The sequence below is a fragment of the Sphaerodactylus townsendi genome, linkage group LG01 (genome assembly GCF_021028975.2).
Source record: "Sphaerodactylus townsendi isolate TG3544 linkage group LG01, MPM_Stown_v2.3, whole genome shotgun sequence".
NCBI classification, from domain to species: Eukaryota; Metazoa; Chordata; class Lepidosauria; order Squamata; family Sphaerodactylidae; genus Sphaerodactylus; species Sphaerodactylus townsendi.
In genome coordinates this window covers 8,150,232-8,177,940 of record NC_059425.1, presented here as the reverse complement: position 1 = coordinate 8,177,940, position 27,709 = coordinate 8,150,232, and the positions used below count along the sequence as shown (strand labels likewise).

The window sequence follows — 27,709 nt, the reverse complement described above, 5'->3', positions numbered from 1 at the left end:
GGATGTTGCAAACGAAGGAACTGAGGATACAGATGTCCAACGCAAAATGTTATCAGCTTGATTAGAGAGAAATGTTGAGGGTCAGAAAACCAGCATCTGGAGGGAGATCTTCCCCTGACCTGAACGGCCCAGACTGACGCATTCTTCACAGATCTAGGAAACTACATGGCAAAACAACCTTGCGAAGGCTGATAAATGCAATATCACCATGTGAAGAATGTAAACCTGCTCATCTGAGTTTACTGTTCTATGCTAGTGCAATTAACCGTTTAAATCACGGGTCTGCAACCTGCAGCTCTCCAGATGTTCGTGCTGGCAGGGGCTGATGGGAATTGTAGTCCGTGAACATCTGGAGAGGCGCAGGCTTCAGACGCCTGATTTAAATCAACGTCTGTGTTTCGTTTTTCATTACAAACCAAAACTCACCGTTTTAATCAGCCGGCTGACCTTGTGAAACTTGAGAAGATGCAGAGTTTGGATTTATACCCCACCTCCAGTTTACCTTTCCCTTCGTCTCCCTACAATGGACACCTTGTGAAGTAGGTGGGTCCGAGAGAGTTCAGAGAGAACTGTGACCGGCCCACGGTCACCCAGCAGGAATGTAAGAGTGGGGAAATAAATCTTGTTCGCCAGATAAGAGTCTGCCACTCGTGTTGAGGAGTGGGGAATCAAATCTTGCCCTGCAAATTAGACTCCATCTGCTCTTAACCGCTACACCACACTGGCTATGTGTGTTACACTATGGTGTAAACTCATGAACTTATACAGTTTTCAAAGTATAAACATCTGGAGCATGTGTTGATTGTCCTGGTTTTATAGGTCTACAAAACTAAGCAGGGTCAGCTCTGACTTGGATGGAAAAGCACCAAATGGTAAACCACTGCTCTTTGTCTGTCAGAATCATAGAATTGGAAGAGACCCCCAAAGGCCATCCAGTCCAACCCCCTGCAATGCAGGAACACCCAATCAAGGCACTTCTGACAGATGCCCATCCGTCCTCTCTTTAAAAAACCCCAAAGAAGAAGACTCTACCACACTCTGAGGCAGTCCATTCCACTGTCGAAGAAGAAGAAGGAGAAGAAGGAGAAGAAGGAGAAGAAGAAGAGGAGGAGGAGGAGGAGGAGTTTGGATTTATATCCCCCCTTTCTCTCCTGTAGGAGACTCAAAGGGCTTACACATCCTTGCCCTTCCCCCTCACAACAAACACCCTGTATGTGGGGCTGAGAGAGCTCCGAGAAGCTGTGACTAGCCCAAGGTCACCCAGCTGGCGTGTGTGGGAGTGCACAGGCTAATCTGAATTCCCCAGAGAAGCCTCCACAGCTCAGGTGGCAGAGCAGGGAATCAAACCCGGTTCCTCCAGATTAGATACACGAGCTCTTAACCTCCTGCGCCACTGCTGCTCTTACTGCCAGGAAGATTTTCCTGATGTTTAGGTGGAATCTCTTTTCCTTCACCTTGAACCCGTTAGTCTCTGGAGCGGCAGAAAGAAAACCCCTTTCCTATTTATAATGTCTGTAGAATAAATGTCTCCGTTCCGTTTGGCTTCTCGCTGTCTCTGGGTGGTGGCCTTGTGCAACCTAATTTATACAAAAAGGGAACTAGTGTGGCTGAGATCTCTAAGTAGGAAATCAATAGGAAGTAGTTAATTATTCAGGGGACGTCTTCACTCCTCTCCTATACAGAGGAGGGAGAAGGGGAACGTATTACATTCTGCATCGAACAAAGGGAGCTTTCAATCTCCAAAGCTCTTACTCAAAATATCTTGTCGGTGTCTAAGATACAACTAGACTCAGACCTAACCATTAGTGAGATTTTTAAAAAGCCAGGTCCCCGTTCAGCTCTGCAGGGTCGGCAGTCAGCCCTAGATGCAGGGTGTATCTATGGAAAACGGCAGGACAAGCATTGAAAACCTCTCTCCTCCCCACGGAATCCCGGGGCCCAGCACTGAATTGTGCCTACAGCCTCCAAAGCCCATGTAGGCTTTGGAGCAAGGGCAAAGCGAGGGGGAGATGCGCCCGGGCCATGCCTCTGTCCTGCGCCCCCATCCGCCTCTGCCACGCCACGCCCCCGCACAAGTACACACCCGGTGCATTGCACCCCACCCGGCCCCCTTGGTGCTACGCCACCGCTTTGGAGAGGCAGAGCATAAGAACATAAGAACATAAGAACAAGCCAGCTGGATCAGACCAGAGTCCATCTAGTCCAGCTCTCTGCTACTCGCAGTGGCCCACCAGGTGCCTTTGGGAGCTCACAGGCAGGAGGTGAAAGCAATGGCCTTCTGCTGCTGCTGCTGCTCCCGAGCACCTGGTCTGCTAAGGCCTTTGCAATCTCAGAACAAAGAGGATCAAGATTGGTAGCCATAGATCGACTTCTCCTCCATAAATCTGTCCAAGCCCCTTTTAAACCTATCCAGGTTAGTGGCCATCACCACCTCCTGTGGCAGCATATTCCAAACACCAATCACATGTTGCGTGAAGAAGTGTTTCCTTTTATTAGTCCTAATTCTTCCCCCCAGCATTTTCAATGGATGCCCCCTGGTTCTGGTATTGTGAGAAAGAGAGAACAATTTCTCTCTGTCGACATTTTCTACCCCATGCATAATTTTACAGACTTCAATCATATCCCCCCTCAGACGTCTCCTCTCCAAAGTCCCAAACGCTGCAGCCTCTCCTCATAGGGAAGGTGCTCCAGTCCCTCAATGGAAGATGGAGAGCCTGCAGTTTAAAGCTGGGCCCAGCCAGGCCGAGCCCGGCATTAAACGATACAGCTGGCTGCACCTCCGAAGTCCGCCCCCGACCTCTCCTGTGGTATGGCGACCCGCCTGGTGGTTCCCCCTGTGCCAGGGCGCCACTTGGTAGCTAAGTGGCGGGCTGGCTCCCACCCCGTTGGCCTGCAGGGAGGTCTGGGTGGGTGGGACTCGGTGGCCAGTGGCCCAGGTAGATGCCGTGGCCACAGGCCACACCCTGGAGGGCAGGAGCCAGCATGCCTTTGCAGCACCCATCTGAGCCGCCGAGCTGCCCACTGCCAAGCCCCGCCCCCTGGCTTCCCTGCTGGTGTCACCCCCCTGCTCAGAATGGGTTGACCCAGAAAGGGGTGGAGACTCAAAGCAGCAGAAGGCTGCAGAGCTCATGTAGTTTGGAAGAGACAAGGCTACCAGACTCGAACCTTGATTTGTATAAGCCCTTAACACCTTGTTAAGGTAACTGCAATGTTGTTGGGAACTAGTGGGAAGGGAGTTGTTTGTTTTTTGCTATGTTGTAAATGTTGGAGTTTATTGTTTCAGGGTTTCTTTTTGTGTATGTAAATGGTGAGAGTTCTCCTGGAAAACCTTCATCATGTTGAATCCTGTTCACCAAGCCCTTGGAGTCTTCAGGAGCCAACCCACTTGCAAAGAAGAATTGGACTTGGCAGTATCAGTAGATTGTAACTAGAAGGACTTGAAAATGCAACCTGAACTGGACCTTGAAGTGTGACGTTAAATGTTGATGTTTGATGTTATATGTTAAGAAAGTAAACCATTTTGTTTTAAAATTTGTTGTTGCCAACTCATTCCAAGTTCTGCCCCACAGAACCCACAGATAGAGGTTACACTGGCAGCCGTAAGTGGGGCGTGGAGTGCCAGGCAGGGGGGCCACAGGGAGCTGGTCACGCCCCGGACGCCGCTGGTCACCAGTGACTGTTGGGCTCAGGCAACTGAAATGTTTACAGAGGGCAAGGAACCCCTAGGAATGAACCCTCTCCTTCTCCCTGCCCCCATTTGGGACCTACCTGAAAACCTGAGGGCCCCATCCGGCCACGTAGGTAAACAGCCGGGGGCCCAAGTCCCTCGCCGGGTTGATGGCGCAGCTGCAGTTGGCCCCCATGGCCAGGCTGAGGGAGAGGACCAACAGCCCCACCCCCACCGGCTCCAGTCCTTTGGGGATGCTCTTGTTTCGGGAATCAATGATTGCCAGAATGGATATGATCAGGACGGCTGTCCCGAGCACCTGTCCAGGCAGAAGAGGAAGATTAGCAAAGGAAGAATCGCACACACACACACGCGCACACACACACGCACACATATGGCCCCTCTCTTATAATAGATGAGGATCCACAGAAGGGCTGGTGTCAACACTGGGGCCAGGGAGGAGGAGAAGGGGGAGGAGTTGGATTTACATCCCGCCTTTCTCTCCTGCAAGGAGACTCAAAGGGGCTGACAATCTCCTTTCCCTTCCTCTCCCCACAACAGACACCTTGGGACTTTCCCCACTACAGAAGGGAGCTAAGGTCGACTCGGTTCCCTTCAGTGGAGGGCGATTCCAGGCTGTCCCCACAGCAACTGAGTTGGCCCCCTGGAACCAAGCTAAGTGGAAGGATCATCTTGGTGCCTGTTTAAGCTCCTCGATCGTGATTGGCTTGTGTTACGGCGGAAAGCGGGGCGTTCTTTTCTTTTACAGTTACATGCTCTTTCGGCCCGCCACGACTCTCCTGTTCTGCGCATGCCACAAAAGCGGTTCGTGATTGGTTGGACGGATGAGGTGTTGTTTCGATGCTTCCCCGCCGAAGCGGCGGTGCATCGACCTTTGTTCGGCAGAAAAGTGTACTTCATAACTGCGACAAAAGGATGTCGCAGTTCTGAAGGTGAGGGGAACTGAGACAAAACAATGTTGAGCTCGGTGGCAGTGGGGATTCACTGAGGCGAACCTAGGTAGAAACCAGTTCAACTCTGTCAGTGGGGAAAGCCCCCTTGTGAGGTAAGTGGGGCTGAGAGAGCTCCGAAGTACTGTGACCAGCCCAAGGTCAGCCAGCTGGTGTGTGTTGGAGTGCACGAGTTAATCTGGTTCCCCAGATAAGCCTCCACAGCTCAAGTTGCAGAGTGGGGAATCAAACCCGGTTCTCCAGATTAGAGTGCACCTGCTCTTAACCACTACGCCACGCTGTCTGTCTTTTATACCCCGCTTTTCTCTAAGGAGACTCAAAGAGACTTACAAACTCCTTCCATTCCTCTCCCCACCACAGACACCTTGCAGATAGATGGGCTTCTCTCCTGGTGGTGTCACGATTTCCGGGGACAGGCAGCCTTACCTGGTCGAAGAAGCCATTGCTCAGGGACAGGTACGGAGCTGGGTACGTGGCGAAGATGGAGGCAGTTTCCCGAGGGCCGGTAACGGTCAGGGTCCCATTGGTATAGTGCTGGATGGCATCTGCGGGAAGCCAGGTAAACATGAGGACTAGTAACACAGAAAGCAAAGGATAAATAACCATCCTTTCAGACAAATGTATCTGTTCTCCACTCTTGCCTGAACTCAACTCAGACCAGCAAGTTGAAATTAAATCAGAAGGTTTTGGATAAACATTAGGAAGAACTTCCTGGCACTTAAACCTCTTCCAAATACAAAGAACAATACAACAATGTGTGTAACGTATAGATATGTAAAAACCAAGAATCGCGTCACACACACTAAGGCGGAAACTAAATAAATGGAAAACCAATAAATCTCTGAAGTTACTGCTATAATTCATAAAATGTTGTATAACATACAAAAAAATAGACCAAAGTCATGATTCAAATTCATCAAAATAATTATCTTAAGTCTCTGTAAGTATCTAGAGTCTCTCATTCAAATTCTTATAATTCATATAGTGTGATATTATATGCAAAAGGCCAAAATAATGGTTCAAAGAGCGTCAAAATAAATATCTCCAGTCTTTATAAATCCTTTAGAGTCTCTCTTTCAAAACACCTCACGCGTTTCAAAAAGTGTTTTCGTAGATATCTTCCTCAGGAGAAGAAATTCATAAATTCTCTTTTTCACATTTCTTAATTGCCATATGGATTTTTTATCTCTCCGTAGAGCTGTCATGCACTCCAACAATGGACACATAATATGGACACTCCACATAATAGCCATAATTATTTTGATGAATTTGAATCATGACTTTGGTCTATTTTTTTGTATGTTATACAACACTTTATGAATTATAGCAGTAACTTCAGAGATTTATTGGTTTTCCATTTATTTAGTTTCCGCCTTAGTGTGTGACGCGATTCTTGGTTTTTACATACTTAAACCTCTTCCACACATGCAGAATAATGCACTTTCAATCCAGTTTCACAAATGGATTTTGCTATTCCGCACAGTGAAATCCAGCTGCAAAGTCAGAGGTGGGATCCAGCAGGTTCTCACAGGTTCCCGAGAGTAGGTTACTAATTATTTGTGTGTGCCGAGAGGGGGTTACTAAGTGGTGATTTTGCCACGTGGTTTTTGTCTTGGTCGCCCTCCTCTCTCAGCAGTAGCGGCAGCACAACCGAAAGCAGTCTAGCAGGAGGCATTCGTTTCCCGCCCAAGGACCAGCGCAGCTGCTGCGTCCTTGCCACAGCCCCACCCAGGAATGCCCGCCCGGGAATGCCCGCCCATATGCCCCGTCGTTGCAGTTCCCTGCCCAGCCCTGTTGGCACTACGCCACAGTTTGAATCCCACCACCATGGGAACCTGTTACTAAAATTTTTGGATCCCACCACTGTGCAAAGTGCATTGCAAGTGGATTGAAAGTACATTATTCGGCATGTGCGGAAGGGGCCTAGAGCCATTCCTCAGAATAATAGGCTTTCTCAGAAGGTGGTCAGCTCTCCTCGTTGACAGTGAAAGATTTTGCCCTGCCTCACCCCCAGACTTCAGAGTGGGACTGACTACAAGAGAGTCAGAGCGATAGTCAGGACACTCAAGATCCTTCTTTCTACTGCTCTGATGCTATCCCTTTGATATGTAGACAGGTAAGCCTTCATAAGAACATAAGAACATAAGAACGAGCCTGCTGGATCAGACCAGAGTCCACCTAGTCCAGCTCTCTGCTATTCACAGTGGCCCACCAGGTGCCTTTGGGAGCTCACGTGCAGGATGTGAGAAAGCAAAGAGGCCTTCTGCTGACTGCTGCTCCTGAGCACCCTGGTCTGCTAAGGCATTTGCAACCTCAGACCAAGGAGGATCAAGATGGAGTAGCCATAGATGGAGCTTCTCCCTCCATAAATCTGTCCTAAGCCCCCCTTCTAAAGCTAATATCCCAGGTTGAGTGGCCATCACCACCTCCTGTGGCAGCATATTCCAAACACCAATCACACGTTAAGTGAAGAGGTGTTTCCGCGATGAGATCCTAATTCTTCCCCGGCATTTTTTCAATGGATGCCCCCTGGTTCTAGTATTGTGAGAAAGAGAGAAAAATTTCTCTCTGTCAACATTTTCTACCCCATGCATAACTTTATAGACTTCAATCATATCCTTCCTTCCTTCTGTTTTCACACCTTCTGCCCCATACCATTCTCCTCTCCATCTTGGCACCATACGGGCAGGACATAAATCCCGCATCTCCATTCATCCTACTAGTAAGCCTGGATTAGAAACTCTACTTCTACCCTATACTGTGCAGAAGGGAGTTTCTTACCATAAAGGAAGCATATTAGTTTGCATAGATAAAGAGGTGCCGTGCGTAACTTGGGCTGATTATACATTGGCGTTCTGCCCGGCAGCAAATGTGTGGTTTCCGCGGGGCAGAGATTCTTGCGCTGATGCCGTTAAATTGCATCGCTGCAGATCCTGGATTCCCCGCAGTTTGCAAGAGTGAGGAAACCACACGGTTCCCCTCTCCCTGTGGGGTTTCCCCTCTTTACAGGTCGCTGCAGTCCAAAAGCAAAATGAAGGTAGCCTATTTTGCTTCTTTAAAGTCCTTTCCAGGTAATATCGATATGGCTGATGTTGATACTGCTGAGGCTGCTTTTCGTTGATTTTGAATTTGTCGGGAAAATCCGGTTGTGGATCCTGGAGCAGAGTGGGATGGCAGGGGAGAGACTGTTCCCCCCCCAACTCCGAGATCCTTTTCCCTTAAAAATGCAAAAGCAATGGTACGCTTTCTCATTTAATATCTCGACATGGAGACATAATAAGCATTATTAACTGTCGAGACCTCTTCGTGGACCTTGGTGAGTTCCGCGGGGCCTCGTAAAGATGGAGCTGTTCCACCGGGCTTTTGGAGGGGCCGGCCGTGGCCCTATTGCCCCCCACCGAATCTGAGGCTGCCTGTCTCCATCTTTTTTATTCTGGTTGGGCCTGATCCATTGATAACATCGCGGGCCCTACCTATTTCCTCCCTTCCTTGGCCTTGGTTCGGGCGCCTGTTTTAAAACAATTGTGTTTTAAAATACTTCTGCTGTTTTCATTTATTGCTGCATAGGTTTTGCAGGGATTTTAAAGTTTTATGTTGTTGATTTGCTGTTCACTAGAGCATGACCATGTTATCGAACATACCGAGCCTTGGGGGGCGAAGGTGACCCTATAAGTTTAATTAATTGATTGATTGATTGATTGATTGATCGATCGATCGATTAATTAATTAATTAATTAAGAATTGATAAAATTAATATTACCTTGAAAGGGTAATATCTTGCATTCTGAGTGGGGCAGGCAGCCGCGATGATAGCGAGCACGGCTGCATGTAACCGAATAACAGGGATTACGCATTTAAACAGAGGGAAGCGGAGGAGACCCCTGCTTGGCGAGAAGGGACTTCTTGAGGCTAGGAACACCACAGAAAGCTCTCCATGCATAACGGGCCCCCGTTTAACAGCAGCACACAAACCAGATGACGCTTTACCGCCTGTGCTATTCTAAGGGGTAAAAATCCCAGCGCTTGGGATAATAATATTTCAGATGTATGATCTCAGCTCATTCAAAACCAGGTAAAACAGGCTGCTTGTTTAGAGTGGCTAAGTGCTTTTGTTTTTAATTTGTTTCCTGGCTGCGGTGTCCTGTCTGCTCCTCGTGATTTTAACGTGGGATTCGCTTTATTGATTTTATAATGAGTTTCTTTTTAACGGTGGTTCTTTTGCCTCGAGAATTAGAAGAGGGAATTGTCTGATATCAAATCCAGCTCTGGGCTGTCTGCTCGGGCAAGAAAGCCTCCCTTTGCATCTTGGGCAGAGAAAAGCTGTTCCCGGTTCCTCCGACGCAAGATCTTTTAACTAAAAGATGCTGTGGATTGAACGTTTGTGGGTTTTTTTAAAAAAAAGATTGCTCTGGAAACGAAACAAGAGTCTGAAGGTATTTTAGAGACCAACAACACAATTCCATCACGAGTGTTTGGGAGTCAGTGCTCAGTTCCTGAGATACATGAAGCACACATTGGTAAGGCCAGTCAGATCCAGCCAAAAGAAGAAGAAGAAGAGTTTGGATTTATATCCCCCCTTTCTCTCCTATAGGAGACTCAAAGGGGCTTACAATCTCCTTGCCCTTTCCCCCCACAACAAGCTTCCTGTGAGTGTAGGTGGTGGGACTGAAAGAGCTATCTCGAGCTGTGACTAGCCCCAGGTCACCCAGCTGGGCGTGGTGGAGAGGGCACAGGCTAATCTGAATTCCCCAGGAGAAGCTCTCCACAGCTCAAGCCCGGCAGGCGGGGAATCCAAACCGGTTCCTCCAGATTAGATACCGAGCTCTTTAACCTCCAGCGCCACTGCTTTACTGTTTACCGGAACTAATCACTCTGTTTAGAATCATCGGGTCCGTCTCCAAGCATTTTAGCACACAAAAAAAAGAGACATCTTAAAGGGGCGGCTGCCTCTTTTGCACTCTGCACGCAAAGGAATCAGATGTCCGGGGGAGCTGAGCGGTGGTGCGGGATCCAACCCGGTCCAACCACGGTTCGCCGCCCCTCCTTCCCCACCGCACATTCCCAAATCCATTCGCCTTTCCTAGTAGGACTTGTCCTCCAGGCCCCGATCCGTCCTCATCGCTCTTCTCTGCACCTGTTCCATTTTGTCCACATCCTTTGGTAGCCCCACCCCCCTGCCCAACGTCTTTCTGTTTAATGTATTGTCGAAGGCTTTCACGGCCAGAATCACTGAGGTGCTGTGTGGTTTCCGGGCTGTATGGCCGTGTTCTAGCAGCATTCTCTCCTGAGAGCCTCACCTTTTGACCTCACAGTATATATACTCCACTTGCTTTCCATTCCTACTATCAGATCCTTTCCATTCCTACTATCAGATCCTCTGAAGATGCCAGCCACAGATGCAGGCGAAACGTCAGGAGAGAGTGCTGCTAGAACACGGCCATACAGCCCGGAAACCACGCAGCACCCCATCTTTCTGTTTGTTGTGACCTTCGGTTTCCATTCTCGGTGAACATTTTTTGGAGTGGGGAATGGCTGTGGGTTGGTATAGCCACTCTGGGTTGGGAAATTCCCGAAGATTTGTGGGGGGAAATTGGGAAGTGTGGCGTTTGTAAAGAGGAGGGACGTCAGCTGGGTGTAATGCCGTCGACTGCTTTGGGTGCCCTCGGGGCCTTCTCCGTCATGGCCCCAAAGCTCTGGAACTGTGTCACCAGAAAGATTTGTCTGTCACCTTCTGCTGCCATCTTCCGACTTTAGGGGAGGGGGACTGGCATCCCTCAAAGATCTCTCCTTCCAAACCAATTTTTCTTATGTTTGGTATGTCTTTTACCGTGATAAGAACATGAGAACATAAGAACGAGCCAGCTGGATCAGACCAGAGTCCATCTAGTCCAGCTCTCTGCTACTCGCAGTGGCCCACCAGGTGCCTTTGGGAGCTCACGTGCAGGAGGTGAAAGCAATGGCCTGCTGCTGCTGCTGCTGCTCCTGAGCACCTGGTCTGAGAAGGCATTTGCAATCTCAGATCAAGGAGGATCAAGATTGGTAGCCATAGATCAACTTCTCCTCCATAAATCTGTCCAAGCCCTTTTTAAAGCTATCCAGGTTAGTGGCCATCACCACCTCCTGTTGCGTGAAGTGTTTCCTTTTATTAGTCCTAATTCTTCCCCCCAGCATTTTCAACGAATGCCCCCTGGTGATAGTCAAAGTACTGGCATAGCAATAACGGGGAGGGGTGGGGCATGCCGCTGGGGTCACGTGGGGCTGGAAATCACCCCGCTTCCTCCCCCAACTTCCCTCGCCTTCGCCCTGCTCCAGCCCATCCAGGGTCCAGCCCCGGCGAGGCAGACAGAGCTTTCGTTTTCAACCGGCTGCGGCTGAAATAAATGAGCGAGAGGGCTCTGTAAAGGGGCTATGTGGGGGGAGCAGGGTTCGCTTAGGCGGGGCCCGGGTGCCCTTTCCCCCCAGGCATCATTTCTACACACCCCTGTGTCCCTGTGTCAAAGTGGTATAAAGGTTAAGACATCGGACTAGGACAGTGATGGCGAACCTATGGCACGGGTGCCAGAGATGGCGCTCAGAGCCCTCTCTGTGGGCACGTGCACACAGAGTTAGATCATGTGGGAGGTGGAAAATCGCCCCACACATTCCGACATCTAGGCACAGCCTGGGCCTCTGTTACCACTCGCAGTGAGCAGGGAGGACTTCAAGGCTGGCGGGCCTGATGCCCGTGCTCCGGGTGGCTGCATATGCCCAAAGAGGCCGAGTGTTTTTATATAATAGGGAGACAGAGATAGTTGCTAGAGAGGCACAGGCCCGGTCGCGCAGGACTTTGCTGGAGGCTAGGCGATGCATTGGAAGTAGGAGGAGAGATAACCGTTTTTCTAAACTAAAACCTCTCAGCATTCAGGTTAAATTGCCGTGTTGGCACTTTGCGATAAATAAGTGGGGTTTGGGGTTGCAATTTGGGCACTCGGTCTCAAAAAGGTTCGCCATCACTGGACTAGGATCTGGGAAAACCCGGGTTTGAATTACCCCTCTGCCATGGTAGTTCACCAAGTGACCTTGGATCAGTCACACACTCTCAGCTTCAACCCTGACAAGCATTTGGATGAGAGACCTCCAAGGAATACCAGGTGCGTGCCGTGGAGGCAGATCATGGCAAACCACCTCCAACGGTCTTTCCTTGGAAACTCCATCAGGGGTCGCCATAAATCAGCTGTGACTTGATGTGGGGGGGGATTATTTTAACTGTTTTTAATGATGTGTGTCGTGGGGTTGATTTTAATGGTTTTAAAGTGTGGTTTTCATCATGTCTGTTTGAAATGGTTAGCTGCCTCGGTGGCAGAAAGCGGAATTAAAACGTTGCGAAATAAATACGAGATTCCCCCTTCCAAAGCAATCATTTTCTCTAGGGCAGGGGTCTGCAACCTGCGGCTCTCCAGATGTTCGTGGACTACAATTCCCATCAGCCCCTGCCACCATGGCCAGTTGGAATTGTAGTCTGTGAACATCTGGAGAGCCGCAGGTTGCAGACCCTAGGGCCTAGGGAACTACAGACTGAAGATCAGTTGTCATTCTCAAAGATCACCTGGCTGGCTCTATCTGGTGGTTGGCAGTGCCAGGTTTGGCTCAGTGGTGGAGCATCTTTACAGCACGCAGAAGGTCCCAAGTTCAATACCTGGAGTCTCCAGAGGAAAGGATGAAAAACCAGGTGACGTGCCAGTCGGAGTCCTAAGCTGAACAGGCGTGTTGCAATGACATAACTTTTTTTCCTGCTGAATTTGCAGGTGGACTACGAGATTGCGTACCTGCTGTTTAGAACAACCTTTATCTTAGACAGTTCATTAGAACAGTTGCAGAAAAACAGCTGGATTAATTGCTTTTTAAGAACTGTGACAGTATCAGAGGGCCTCGTATGTACCTGCTGACTGTCTACTTGCATTCACGTCGCTTATCTTTTATTTCGTGGTAACCAATCAGGTATCTAGACATAAGCCCACAATTGTCATAAATCAGACTTTGAAAAAGACGAGGTTGACATTTTTCTATAAATACACACTGCTGTGACCTGCAAATCAAACTGCTCTGTCTAGAAGTCCTCCAACCAGAATAGAAGAGGGATTTCGTCTCTTGGTGAGGACTTTGGGGGTTATCTCCAAGCTTTTCAGCTAACCCCTGATCGCAGAGGGACAAAAATCCAAAACCTGTTTTTCTTTTAAAACTATCATTAGTTCTTACACGAGGAAGCAATGCCAGGAATGCTGATAATTTTAGCACGCATTTCCACAGTTAATTCTTTCCTGCCGTGATTTTTTTTTTCGGTCTTGCGCAATACAAAGAATCTTTTCTTTGCTTAGTAAAAGATAAAAGTCTGCGTAGGTGCCTTGTCTGGTTTGCTAATAGGTCAAGAGAATGGACTCCATTCCTGGAAAACTTGTTTGTACAATGAAGAAGAAGAAGAAGAGAAAGAGGAGGAGGAGAGGAGGAGGGAGGAGGAAGAAGAAGAAGAAGAAGAAGAAGAAGAAGAAGAAGAAGAAGAAGAAGAAGAAGAAGAAGAAGAAGAAGAAGAAGAAGAAGAAGAAGAAGAAGAAGAAGAAGAAAAAGAAGAAGAAGAAGAAGAAGAAGAGGAGGAGGAGGAGGAGGAGGAGGAGGAGGAGTTTGGATTTATATCTCCCCTTTCTCTCCTGTAAAGAGACTCAAAGGGGCTTACAATCTCCTTTCCCTTCCCCTATCCCACAACAAACACCCTGTGAGGTAGGTGGGACTGAGAGAACTCCAACGAACTGTGACTAGCCCAAGGTTACCCAGCAGGAATGTAGGAGCGCGGAAACACATCTGATTCACCTGATAAGACTCGGTCGCTCATGTGGAGAAGTGGGGAATCAAACCTGGTTCTCCAGATTAGAGCGCACCTGCTCTTAACCACTACCATCACTTTGGCTCTCAAACTACCAGAGTTAGAGGCGAAAAACTTTCTATAACTTGGAGATTTCTAGGGCTAATCAGTTTTCACAGTCGAAACTGTCTAACGTAGCGTTTCTGTTAGGGTGGGAGATAATCTCTCACTACCGAGCAATGGTTTGATTCCGTCTATGGCCCCATGACGGGTCTTCACTTCGTGCATCTGCCGAAGCGAGATCTGACTCACAACAACCGATGCCGGGACACCGCGCCCGTTCAAGCCTCCTGAAGCGCCATTAGGACTCCTGCCCGTTTAACAGAGCGGGAAGAGAACACAACTCCTCCATCTGCTGTGGAAATGTGGCTGACAAGAGTTTTCTAAATAAATAACCTGTGTTTGTCACGGCGAGAACAGAACAAAGGTGGGGGAGTGCAGCTGCTGTTCGGGACTCATTCTTCCAGAGCCCCCCCCCCCCTCCCAGGGTGTGGGTTTGATGTTCTGCGCGGCCTCGATTACCGTAGTACAGGGCGTAGACGGTGGCTGAGCCGAGAAAGGCCCCCAGGATCTGAAAGACGGAGAAAATGGGCAGTTTCCACCACGGGCACTGGTTCAGCAGACACATGCACAGGGAGAAGGCGGGGTTCAGGTGTCCTCCTGCGTGGGAGAACAAGAAAAGTTAGTTTTATACCCAACCTTTTTCAATCCGTTAGGAGTCTCAAAGCAATTGGCAATCGCCCTCCTTCTTCTCCCCGGAACAGCCACCTTGTGAGGCAGGTGGGGCTGAGAGAGTTCTGAGAGAACTTGGGCTGGCCCAAGGTCACCCAGCAGGCTTCGCGTGGAGGAGCGGGGAAACAAACCCAGTTCGCTAGATAAGAGTCTGCCGCTTATATGGAGGAGTGGGGAATCGAACCCCATTCTCCAGATGAGAGTCCGCTGCGCTTAACCACTAAACCAGTGATGGCGCGAACCCTATGTAGCGAGGGTGCCAGAGGAGGTGGCACTCAGGAAAACCCTCTCTGTGGAGCCGCGCCCAGAGTTCATCGTATTGAGAAATTGCGCTCCCCACACACCTACCTAGAGCTGGCCTGGGCGGCTGGAAGCGATTATTAGCATTAAACCTAAGACCCTAGTTTTGGGGAAGCGAAGTGCAGGTAACCCTGTTAAAGTGCTGTTAAGAATCCCACGATTTTCATGCAAAAGAACTAAAAGCGCCAATCCTTTTACCTGCAAATTAAAGCTGGGTTGCTGGCAATGGGGCTTGCTTCTGGAAGTAAACCCTCTAGGGAATTAGGTGATTCCACCCATTAGGAAGAGATGCACAGTTGGCTTCAAAGCAAGCCACTGACTACCACCAAGCTTACTCACAGGAAGTAGCACCCCTTTCGAGGCCAGCCGTTTTTTCTAGAAAGCTAAAAAACTCTGAAATTCGAGGTTAAATTGCCATGTTGGCACTTTGCAATAAATAAGTGGGTTTTGGGGTTGCAGTTTGGGCACTCGCTCTCAAAAAGGTTCACCATCACTAAACCATGCTGACTTAATGGAGACAAGGGCAGACAAGGAATGAAGCAAGGAAGCACTCATGGAGTTTGGCCACCTTTTCTTGGTATTTTTCAGGTTTGGGATTAACAGATGCAGAAATTTTTTTGACCGCCCCGCCCCACTCCCACTTAATGGTGATGCTGTAGCGGCTTTTCTGCAAATATTTTCAGGGTATTAAACCTAAACCCGAAAAAATACTTCTCCACAGAGGCAGCTAACACAGTGCCTGCATGACTGACATCTACATGAAATAAGGGAACAGGCATGGACATCACGTGGAATATGGGGGCAGGTTTTGTAGGGCATGGATTCCAGACCTTTGACCATTTTGGTTGCCCTCCTCTGGACATGTTCCAGCTTGTCAATATCTTTCTTAAATTACAGCGCCCAGAACTGAACACAGTACTCTAGATGAGGTCTGACCAATGCAGAGTAGAGTAGTACAATTACTTCCCTCGATCTAGACACTATACTCTTATTGATGCATCCCAGAATCGCACTGGCTTTCTTGGCTGCCGTATCACACTGCTGACTCGTGTTCAGTTTGTGGTCTACTAAGTCTCCCAGATTCCTTTCGCATGCAGTGTTGTCACCCATCCTACATCTGTGCATTTCATTTTTTCTGCCGAAGTGTAGAATCTTATGTTTATCTCTGTTGAAATTAATTATGTTAGTTTTGGCCCAGCTCTCTAATCTGTCCAGATAAGAACATAAGAGCATAAAAACATAAGAACTAGCCTGCTGGATCAGACCAGAGTCCATCTAGTCCAGCACTCTGCTACTCGCAGTGGCCCACCAGGTGCCTTTGGGAGCTCACATGCAGGAGGTGAAAGCAATGGCCTTCTGCTGCTGCTTATCCTGAGCACCTGGTCTGCCTAAGAGCATTTGCAATCTCAGATCAAGGAGGATCAAGATTGGTAGCCATAAATGGAACTGCTCCTTCATGAAATCTGTGTCCAAGACCCTTTTAAAAGCTATCAGGGTGAGTGGCCATCACCACCTGCCTCCTGTGGCAGCATATTCCAAACACCAATCACCGCGTTGTGTGAAGAAGTAGTTTCTTTGATTAGTCTAATTCTTCCCCAGCATTTTCAATGAATGCCCCTGGTTCTAGTATTTGGGAGAAAAGAGAAAAAATTTCTCTCTGTCAACATTTTCTACCCCATGCATAATTTTATGAACTTCAATCATACATACTCCTCAGAGGCGTCTCCTCTCCAAACTAAAGAAAAAAATTCCCAAAGCTGCAGCCCTCTCCTCACATAAGGAAGGTGCTCAATCAATCCTTCAATGCGTCCTAGATTGCCCCCTTCTCCTGCACTTTTTTTCTATCTCTTCAATATCCTTTTTTTTGAGGATGTAGTGACCAGAACTTTGAACAGGACTCCAGATCATTTTGGAATCCTGCCCCTGTCACTCCCAGGAATTATTAGCTACCCCCTCCCCTAACTTGGTATCCTCCGTATCATCTGCACTAGCTCTTAATTTATTCTGTGCTGAATTTCCCTTACTGCATCTTCTGATCCATTTCTTCCCAATTGAGCACTGTTTCTTTGGGGGGTGGGTGGGAAATGAGGCAAAGAAGGAGTAGTTCTGCCATTCATGCTCCCCTGTCCAATTTCCTCATCTACTCCATACATTAAGAAGATCCACTGCTCCCCCTTTCTTTCACCTTTGGGCCAAACACAAAACCCTAAAAGCCCTTTTTACTGTATTTTACATCTCTCACCCATCCTAGCTCATTGGCATGGCTTTAGCTTTTCTAACTTTTCTCCCCATGTCCCTTCTATTTGTTTGGCCCTCTTTAGTATTTTCCATTTCTTGCCCACATATCCACTTCCGATCTTGAGGAGTTCTTTATCCATCCACCTGGTTTCTTTAGACACCTTCCATTATTTCTCCTCCTTGGACCTGTTTGAAATTATGCCTTCAGGATCTCACCTTTTGAGAAACTCCCCATCCACTCTTCCACCCTTCTCTTTTAGTCTGCCATTAAAGTCCACCCAGTTATTAAATCCACTTTTCAAGTCTAGGCTGTGTCTGACTAGACTTGGCATCTGTATTATCTGTCTGTCCCTCCACCTCCTCTATCTGCTCCTCCTGTCCTGCTCCTCTGTCTATCTGTCTGCTCTGTCCCTCCTGCTCTATCCATCTTCCTCCTCTATCTGTCTGTCCACTCTGTCCTGCTCACACACACACACACACACACACACACACACACCATCCATCCATCCATCCATCCATCCATCCATCCATCCATCCATCCATCCATCCATCCATCCATCCATCCATCCATCCATCCATCCATCCAACCATTCCTTCCATCCATCGATCCATCCATCCATCCATCCATCCATCCATCCATCCATCCATCCATCCATCCATCCATCCATCCGTCCGTCCGTCCGTCCGTCCGTCCGTCCATCCATCCATCCATCCATCCATCCATCCATCCATCCATCCATCCATCCATCCGTCCGTCCGTCCGTCCGTCCGTCCGTCCGTCCGTCCGTCCGTCCGTCCGTCCGTCCGTCCGTCCGTCGTCGTCTGCGTCCGTCGTCCGTCCGTCCGTCCGTCCGTCGTCGATCCGTCCGTCCGTCCGTCCGTCAAATCATCCGTCCTGCGATCCGTCCGTCCGTCCGTCCGATCGATCAAGTCCGTCGATCCGTCAAATCCGTCCGATCGATCCGTCCGTCGATCCGTCCGATCGATCCGTCCGTCGATCCTGATCCGTCCGTCCGTCAAATCCGATCGATCCGATCCGTCGATCCGATCGATCCGTCCGTCAAATCCTCGATCAGATCGATCCGTCCGTCGTCCTGATCCGTCTGATCCGATCGTCGATCCGTCCGTCAAATCCGTCGTCGATCGATCCGTCAGTCCGTCCGTCAAGTCCGTCCATATGATCCGTCCGTCCGTCCGTCTATGATCCGATCTGTGATCCGTCCGTCCGTCCGTCCGTCCGTCCGTCAATGATCGATCCGTCGATCCGATCCGTCGATCCGTCCGATCCGTCAAATCGATCCGTCGATCCGTCAGATCGTCGATCAAATCCGTCAAATCCGTCCTGATCCGTCGAATCCGTCAAATCGATCCAAATCCGTCCTGCGTCCGATCCTGGATCTGATCCTGGAGTCCTGTCCGTCCGTCCGATCCAGATCCGTCCGATCCGTCCGTCAAATCGATCCGTCAAATCGATCCGTCCGTCCGTCGATCAAATCCGTCCGTCCATGATCGTCGTCAAATCCATCCGTCTATCGATCCATCCATATCCGATCCGTCAAATCGATCGATCGATCCGTCGATCCGTCCGTCAATTTGATTTATTAAGGTTTGATCTATATACCCAGATCTCTATCCCCAAAGGGCTCTGGGCGGTGCACAACAAAATCAAATCATAATGCAGCTAAACCCAAACAAGATTCCAATTCCAAAGCCTTTATTGGCATTATACCCAAACAAGATTAAACAATTAAACGTCCATACAAATAAATTACCAATCCCTTTTTTTAAAAAACAGCGGTTAAAATCAATTTCAAATTTCAAAAATTCAAAGGCCCCCCCGCAAGCCCGTTGTTAAAAACCCTCCCAAACGGGAAGACTGCTAGCTCCGTCAATAAGGTATAAAATATAGGCAGAGGGGCTTGGAGAACAGAAGGGGGCACCATTCAACTGACTGAGGTTACTATCCAAGAGCGCCTCGGTGGACACGACTTCAGTCTTACAGGCTCCCTCTTGAGGAATTGACCAAGGTCCATGGGGAGCTCCGGACAGCTGGAGGAAGAGTGTTCTACCAGGCAGGGGCCAGGGCCGTAAAAGCCCCAGTCCGCATGGAGGCCAGCCGTATCATCGAGGGAACCACCAGCAAATTGGCCTCTGCTGAGCGCAGAGGCTGAGTAGGGACATAATGAACTCCAGGAGAACATGGTCACTCCCACCTCTGAAGATGCCAGCCACAGATGCAGGCAAAACGTCAGGAGAAAATGCTACTAGATCACAGCCGTACAGCCCAGAAACCCCACAACACCCCAGTGGAGATCCTTGACTGTGGCGGAAGGTGCTGCCGAAGCAACATTGCTTAAAATCTGCACAGCTAATCAAATATTTTGATAGCTATCCAAACCTGGCTGGTCAAAAGTCCTACCTGCCTAAGGTGACCAGATGTCCCGCTTTTGGCAGGACAGTCCCGCCTTAAATCAATCTGTCCCGCATCCCATGGGGTTTTTTTAACTGTCCCGATTTTGCCTTCTGGGTCGCTCCCCTTTTCCCGCCCTGTCCCCCCCTTGTCCCGGTTTAAAAAGGTGACAATCTGGTCACCTTATACCTGCCCCACCCGCTTCCTGAAAACATCAGTCATCGAAAAAGGCATCAGTGAATGCAATGGGGCCCGTGAGCCGTGACTACCATGTTGGGGACCACTGCTGTAGGATATGTCATAGATTCTAAGGCCCCTTCCGCACATGCAGAATAATGCACTTTCAATCCACTTTCAATGCTTTTTGCAGCTGTGCGGAATTGCAAAATCCACTTGCAAACGATTGTGAAAGTGGATTGAAAGTATATTAGTCTGCATGTGTGGAAGGGGCCTACGTGAAATCTCTCCCCAGATTTCCTCCGCCCTTAGGAGCTGTCGCCATGACCAGTTGGCAAAAGGTGGTTGAATCACGGGTCAAGTAATGACAGGAGCCAGCGTTGAGAGAGATAACGGCATCGGATGAGAAAAAGCGCCACAGATTGTCGAAAGCAGCTCCAAAGCCTTGTCTGAACTCTTTCCAGGAAAGACGACAACTCTCCCGCCAATCTCACCTGAGACACCCCCTGAAACGTAAATAGCTACCATTACGCCGACGCCGCCGGCCAGGGCTGAGCTCATGTAGCCTCCTTTCGTCCCCTCGCTGGTGATGGACTGGGCTGCCGCACTGAGCGTGATCACCTGGGAGAGGAAAGGGGAATAAAACGCCACGTGAATCTCACCCGAAGCCTGCCTGCCCTCCCTGACCCCAGTTCTGGGGCAGAGTTTCCATCTTTCAGGCCCCTTCTGCGCCTGCAGAATAATGCACTTTCAATCCACTTCCGATCCACTTTGCAGCTGGACTTTACTGTGTGGTATAGCAAAAATCCACTTGTAAACAGTTGTGAAAGCGGATTGAAAGTGCAGCATTATTCTGCAGGTGCGGAAGAGGCCTCAGTCTGAACACAAAAGTGGACCTTCGGTTAGTTTTGCCCAGAGGTGGAGCTATAAGGGGGCAGGAGTGCGCACACCTGGGGGACAGAAAATTGCCCCCCAACCCCATGGCCTGGTGGGAACTACACTTTCCAGGAGACCTCGCCAGCTCCAAGGTCTCCTGGGAAGTGTAGTTCCCACCAGGCCGTTTTTTAGCCTGAACTGAACAGGTCACTTTTCCAGCCTGAAATAAGGTAAGTGAGGAGAGGCGGGGGCAGGGTATGTGGGGGAGCCCGGGGGTGCCATTTTGCCCCGGGCGCCATTTTCTCCCGCTACGCCACTGGTTCTGCCAGACACCCCTCGGTGATGCGGAATCCACGGCTGCCGCGTCTGGGTTGGGAAATCGTTGGAGATTTGGGGTGCGGAGCAGAGATGGCGGGTTTGGGAAGCGGAGGAAGCACAGGCAGGAGAAGGCCTTGAAGTCCACCTTCCAAAACAGTCATTTTCTCCTAAGGGAACTGATCTCTGTCGTCTGGGAATTCAGCTGTAATTCCGGGAGACCTCGGGGTCTTACTTGGAGGCTGGCCACACTAAACCTTTTTCAGGATAAAGATGACACCATTTCCTGGACTGTCTTTGCTCTGGAATGCTCTGTTTGGGTCCTAGTGCCTGCCTAGTTCTGTCTCCATGGCACTTGGACCCAAGTGGAGCATTGTAGGTCAAAGATGGTCCGGGAAATGCTGGAAGAATAGAATAGAATCTTTATTGGCCAAGTGTGATTGGACACACAAGGAATTTGTCTCCGGTGCATATGCTCTCAGTGTACATAAAAGAAAAATACATTTGTCAAGAATCATAAGGTACAGCACTTAATGATTGTCATATAGGTCTAGTAAGCAATCAGGAAACAATCAATAGTAATAAAAACATAAAATGTAAAATCATAAAATAAAATGAAATGTCAGCACTGTATAGTCATACAGTCATAATTGGGAGGAGATGGGTAATAGGAATGATGAAAAAAGTAGTGCAGTAATTATGTAATAAATATATAATAAATATATAATAAATAGTTTGACATTATCGAGGGAATTATTTGTTTAGCAGAGTGATGGCATTCGGGAAAAAACTGTTCTTATGTCTAGTTGTCTTGGTGTGCAGTGCTCTGTAGCGACGTTTAGAGGGTAAGAGTTGAAACAGTTTATGTCCAGGATGCGAGGGGTCAGTAAATATTTTCACAGCCCTTTTTTTGACCCGTGCAGTATACAGGTCCTCAATGGAAGGCAGGTTAGCAGCAATTGTTTTTTCTGCAGTTCTGATTATTCTCTGAAGTCTGTGTCGATCTTGTTGGGTTGCAGAACCAAACCACACAGTTATAGAGGTGCAGATGACAGACTCAATGATTCCTCTGTAGAAGAATTCTCAAATCCTGGAAAAGGGTATAGCAGGGGCCTAGATCCACTTGAGAGTTTGTCTCCTTCCTGCTTCATCACTGAAGAGATCAGAGAGAGGCCAGGAGAGCAGCCGTGTACCCCGCTATCGTGTTGGGTCCAACTCAGCAGGGAAGGAACGCTTGCGTGGAATTCTGCCTTTTGCATCCTCCATTTTTATCCCCCGCAGCCCTTGACGGGAGCATAATTTTGGTTGAGGAGTGGGAATATAACGCAGAAAGAACCTTACCGCTACAGCGGAAGGCACAGCAACGACATTTGATCTTGACTGAGCATTTTCATTGCTCACCTACACACCTGGATTCCCAGTGGCCACTGCGGGAGGAAGATGGAGGATGGACCAGGAAGCAAACGGGGGTCAGATGGCCTCACTGCTTTGGAGGGTTGAGCTGCCAGCTTTGGGCTGTGGGATTCCTGGGGATTTGGGGGCGGAGCCTGGGAAGGGGCGGAACCTCCACACAGACCACCCCCCAAAGCAGCCATTTTCTACCGATCTGTAGCTTGGAGACCAGTTATCATTCCAGATCTCCTGGCTGCACCTGGAGGTCCTCAAACCTATCCAGGATCCATGATTCTTGTCCAGGGTTAAGAGATCGCATCACAGCAACTTAGCGGTTTCGCCTTGTAGCTCTAAAGAGTATTGGCAGCGGGCTTTAGTAGTGGCTTTATTATAAACAAAAATACTGCCATTCAGATTGGGAGTACAGTACAGAAGAAGAAGAAGAAGAAGAAGAAGAAGAAGAAGAAGAAGAAGAAGAAGGAGGAGGAGGAGGAGGAGGAGGAGGAGGAGGAGGAGGAGGAGGAGGAGGAGGAGGAGGAGGAGAAGAAGAGGAGGAGGAGGAGGAGGAGGAGTTTGCATTTATACACTGCTTTTGTCTACTGAAAGGAGTCTCAGAAGAGCTGAAAACTCCTTCCCTTCTGCTCCCCATAACTGATAACTTGTGAGGTATATGGGGCTGAGAGAATTCTGAGAGAACTGCGACTGGCCCAAAGCCAGCAAGTTTCATGTGGAGGAGGAAGGAATCAAACCTGGTTCTTCAAATAAGAGTTTGCTACTCAAGTGGATGAGTGGGGGAAATCAAACCCAGTTCTCCAGATTAGAATCCGCTATTCATGCGGAGGAGTGAATAGAATAGAATAGAATAGAATAGAATAGAATAGAATAGAATAGAATAGAATAGAATCTTTATTGGCCAAGTGTGATTGGACACACAAGGAATTTGTCTCCGGTGCATATGCTCTCAGTGTACATAAAAGAAAAATACATTTGTCAAGAATCATAAGGTACAGCACGTAATGATTGTCATATAGGTCTAGTAAGCAATCAGGAAACAATCAGTAGTAATGAAAACATAAAATGTAAAATCATAAAATAAAATAAAATAAAATAAAATAAAATGTAAAATAAAATGCCAGCACAGGCTATAGTCATACAGTCATAAGTGGGAGGAGATGGGTAATAGGAATGATGAAAAAAGTAGTGCAGTAATTATATAATAAGTATATAATAAATAGTTTAACATTATCGAGGGAATTATTTGTTTAACAGAGTGATGGCATTCGGGGAAAAACTGTTCTTATGTCTAGTTGTCTTGGTGTGCAGTGCTCTGTAGCGACGTTTAGAGGGTAAGAGTTGAAACAGTTTATGTCCAGGATGCGAGGGGTCAGTAAATATTTTCACAGAGAGTGGGGAATCAAACCTGGTTCTCCAGATCAGAGTCTGCCACTCATGTGGAGGAGCGGAGTATTAAGCACAGTTCTCCGGATTACAGTCCACCTGGCTCTTAACCACTACACCTCGCTTAACTCGGGGCGTTTAAATTCAGATTTTGACACCCAGCAGGGCTGAATCCCGGTCTCGGATTATGGCCAAATCCTTTATCAGAACCAATGATTATTGCCGACAGTCAAATTTGCTAAAACGTGCTTGTGGAATGTACTAATCAGGTTGATACAATAACAATACCACCCAGCTTGGAGAATATCATGGGCCAGACATTCAAAGAAACACATCGATTAAAAAAATTCACTCAGCAAGACATTGGAAGTCCCGGCGACTTCACACCTGTGAACTGGATCCTACCTGGAAGCGACAGCCAATGGTTTGGACTATCTGTGAACCATGACACTACTGCTCCCAAGCAACATCGCAGAAACGTGCTTTTGCAACATTATGAACATTTATATCTCAGTTCCTCACCCAAAACTTTTTAATCATTCATGGGATGCTTGTAATCAGCAACTCAAACCTGAATCAAGGCAGGAGTCTGGATTACCCAGCACTCCTTTTAATTTGAGACACGTTTCCCTCTTACATTTCCCTCTTCGCTCGCAAGGTTTCTTTCAGAAGAACAAAAATAGCCCTTTGTATCTCTGCCAATGGGGCTGGGCGGGGCATGATGGGGGCGTGGCCGGGCATTCCGGGGGCGGGGCATTAATAATTTCTCTGTTACTGTAAAAAACTCTTACTGTAAAAAAAAAAGTTCCTAATTTCCAGCTGGTATCTTTCTGTCCATAATTCAATCTCATTATAGCAAGTCCTATCGTCTACTGCCAACAGAAACAACTACTTCTCCTCCCAAAAATTGACTGCCTGCATAAATAAATTTTAATACTTTCTAGAATACTTCTAATTTTTGTTTCTAGAACTCTTAAAAGAAAGGAGCACTTTCCTTAAACAAGGAACTTTACCATATTACTAAAACATGTTTTGAAAACAGCCCAACAGGGAGAATTATCCTGTTTTCTACCTTCGCTAACCAGCCACATAGGAAACAACAGGACTTCATGATTTTTGGACCTAATGGAATTTCCAACGGAAAAGCAGACCCAATTAGTAACCCCCTCTCGGCACACACAAGTAATTAGTAACCCACTCTCGGGAACTGGTGAGAACATGCTGGATCCCACCTCTGACTGAACCCCACTGAGATCTGGGTCCTCCCAGGCTTCACCCCCAAATCTCCTGGAGTTTCCCAAACAGGAACTGGGAACCGTGTAGCCCCACACAAACACACTAAGGGGCACCTGGAGACCCAGATGTGAGCTGCTTTGGTTGCCAGTGGGGAGAATGACGGGATATAAATAAAGCAAGTCAACATAAATAAGTGATTGGAGACAACGAGGAGCAACCTTGGAACCTTCTGCCGATAAACCAGGGTCTCAAACAGTGAGTTCTGTGCCCTCTCTGTTAATACTGGGAATAACTTTATATTGATTCAAACTGTCAGTCCACCTACGGCAGTGGTGGCGAACCTGTGGCACGGGTGGCAGAGGTGGCACTCAGAGCCCTCTCTGTGGGCACTCCCGCACAGAGTTCATCATGTGGGAGGGGGTGGAAAACCCACACACACATATCTAGGCTGGCCTGGGCACGATCCTTTACCTGGGAGTAAGCTCGGTCGCTGGCAATGGGGCTTGCTTCTGAATAATCCTAGGATCCTAGGATCGTGATTCACCCATTTGAAACGTTGCACGGTTGCTTCACTAAGCTTACTCCCGAGTAACGCGTGCCTCAAAGCCAACCGTTTTTTCTCAACTAAAACCTCAGCATTCAGGTTCAATTGCCGTGTTGGCACTTTGCGATAAATAAGTGGGTTTTGGGTTGCAATTCGGGCACTTGGTCTCGAAAAGGTTCGCCATCACTGACCTACGGTGACAGAAACCAGCGCGGAGCAGTGGTTAAGAGCAGGTGGACTCTAATCTGGAAGAACCGGGTTTGGATTCCCCACTCCTCCCTGAGCGCGGCGGACTCTAATCCGGAGAATTGGATTTGTTTCCCGCTCCTGCACATGAAGCCTGCTGAGTGACCTTGGGCCAGTCGCGGTTCTCTCAGAACTGTCTCAACTCCCCCTGCCTCAATAGGTGTCTGTTGTGTGGAGAGGGAGGGAAGGAGTTTGTAAGCCCCCTTGAGTATCTTTGCAGGAGAGAAAGGCAGGGTATATATCCAAACTCTTCTTCTTCTTCTTCTTCACTGACCTTCCAAGGTCTTAGGACTTTCCAGTGAGATGCTCGGGCGGGCATCTGCAAGCAAAACGTGTCCACCACTCCAGCACCTGACCGTCAATATCCCATAACCCACCGTCCACCGCCTCTTCGATCCCATCCCATCACCACTCGATTGTTCCCAGCAATAACCACTCAGTTGAACCAAAAATGGGAGAAAGAAAAATTTTTAGAAGAAGAAAAAATAGAAAGAATTATGGACAGTATGAAGAAGATAAAGATTGAAAAATATGTGGAATTAGAAAGAAAGGTTTTACTTAAATGGTATAGAACCCCAATACAACTAGCCTATATGATAAAAGGATTAGGCCCAAAATGTTGGCATTGTGGAGAAAAAGGAGCATATTATACTCATATGTGGATAGAATGTAAAATGGTGAAAAAGTTTTGGGAGAATATTTTGAAATATGTAGAAAAGTTAGTAAAAGTGAAAATTGATGTAAATAATGATTTACTAATAGATGATATAAGGGATAATAGATGATATAAGGGATAATAGATGACATAAGAGTGAACAGAAGTTTGGAACCAATGTATAAAATAATGATCAGAGCGGCACACGCAGTGTTGGCGTTGGGCTGGAAAGATAACAAAAAACGGACAGTTTCAAAATGGCTGGAATATGTTTTGGGAACAAATACAGTTAGAGATTTTTGAAAGACTGGCCAAAAATATATGATGGCAAGGAAAAATAGAAGATATTATGAAGCTATGGACAATATATGAAAAATGGATGGAAGAAACCTGATTTAACGAAGAACCATGGAATAAGAGAATAAGAAGGATGAACCTCCTGCTGCTTGCATGAAATAACCAATAGAAAAGAGGGGGGCGGGGGAGAAAAAAGGAAAAAATGTATAGATGGAACAAAGATATTGAATGTAACAAATGTACATATATTCTATACAATAAATTTTTTTAAAAAAAGCAATAACCACTCAGCAGCCGACAAACCTTCCTGCCTTCCAATTGCCCCCTGCAGAAGCCTTCGGCTCCCCTTGAGACTTGAAACTCACAATCAGCATGAAGTCCCCCAGGAGTTCTGCCAGGCACTGGCGAAGCAAGAGGCTGCGAAGACGGAGGCAGCCCTGGGCCTTGGCAAAGCAGCGGGCGTAAATCATTGCCGAGCAGGTACGGGGAGGATGTTGACAGTGCAGAAAAATGGGCCTCGACGGGCAGCATTTATACCGGCGCCACTCAATTGTTGTGATAATCACTAATCATTCCGTTTGACACGCACTGATTGATTGCCTGGGCAAATTGCGTAAGGAGAGTACAAAGGGACACAGACCCCATGGATCGGCTTGCGAGAGCTTTGGCCGACGAACTGGTGATGCCCAGCTGTAAGAGGGTGGATCCCTCCTCTTGCAAAGGGATGCCACAAAGGCAGAGGGGCAAAGCCGTGGCAGGATTCAAATAATTTAACACCTAGTTCAGTGGTGGGATCCAAAAATTTTAGTAACAGGTTCCCCTGGTGGTGGGATTCAAACTGTGGTGTAGCACCAATGGGGCTGGGCAGGGCATGACGGGGGTGTGGCCGGGCATTCCTGGGGCGGGGCATTCCTGGGCGGGGCTGTGGCAAGGATGCAGCCGCTGCGTCTGTCCTTGGGCGGGAAACAAATGCACGCAGGCACAGGCTGCCACGCACGCCGGTGCACCTCCTGCTAGACTGCTTCAAGTTCTACGCACTACTGCTGAGAGGAGGGGCATAACTAAGGCCAAACTCACGTGGCAAAATCACCCATTAGTAACCCCCTCTCGGCACACACAAACAATTAGTAACCTACTCTCGGGAACCTGTGAGAACCTGCTGGATTCCACCTCTGGCTGAGTAGGTAGCTAGGCTTTCCCCAGACACTTTGGTCTCGTGAGAACCAGGATTGTTTCCGTTATCTCATGGGGGCAGGATTGCAGGTGGCTGTCTGTCTGTCGCCGATCTTGGGACACCTCAGCTCCTAACTTTTTCTCACATTTCTGTGAGAAAATGGGAGGGGGGACTAACATCGGAATAAA

At 48.2% G+C, this 27,709-nt stretch overlaps 1 protein-coding gene across 1 annotated transcript in view; it reads right to left on the bottom strand.

Annotated features, from left to right (window-relative positions):
- The window catches only part of AQP10 (aquaporin 10), a 30,683-nt gene extending 3,866 nt beyond the window's left edge, over positions 1 to 26,817 (bottom strand). The window contains exons 1-5 of the mRNA XM_048503454.1: positions 26,713 to 26,817; positions 19,883 to 20,009; positions 14,054 to 14,191; positions 5,065 to 5,183; positions 3,769 to 3,986 (exon numbers count right to left, since the gene is read on the bottom strand). Of these exons, the coding sequence (XP_048359411.1) occupies positions 3,769 to 3,986; positions 5,065 to 5,183; positions 14,054 to 14,191; positions 19,883 to 20,009; positions 26,713 to 26,817 (707 nt within the window). The remainder of the gene's footprint in view (positions 1 to 3,768; positions 3,987 to 5,064; positions 5,184 to 14,053; positions 14,192 to 19,882; positions 20,010 to 26,712) is intronic.
- Positions 26,818 to 27,709: the final 892 nt, after the last annotated feature.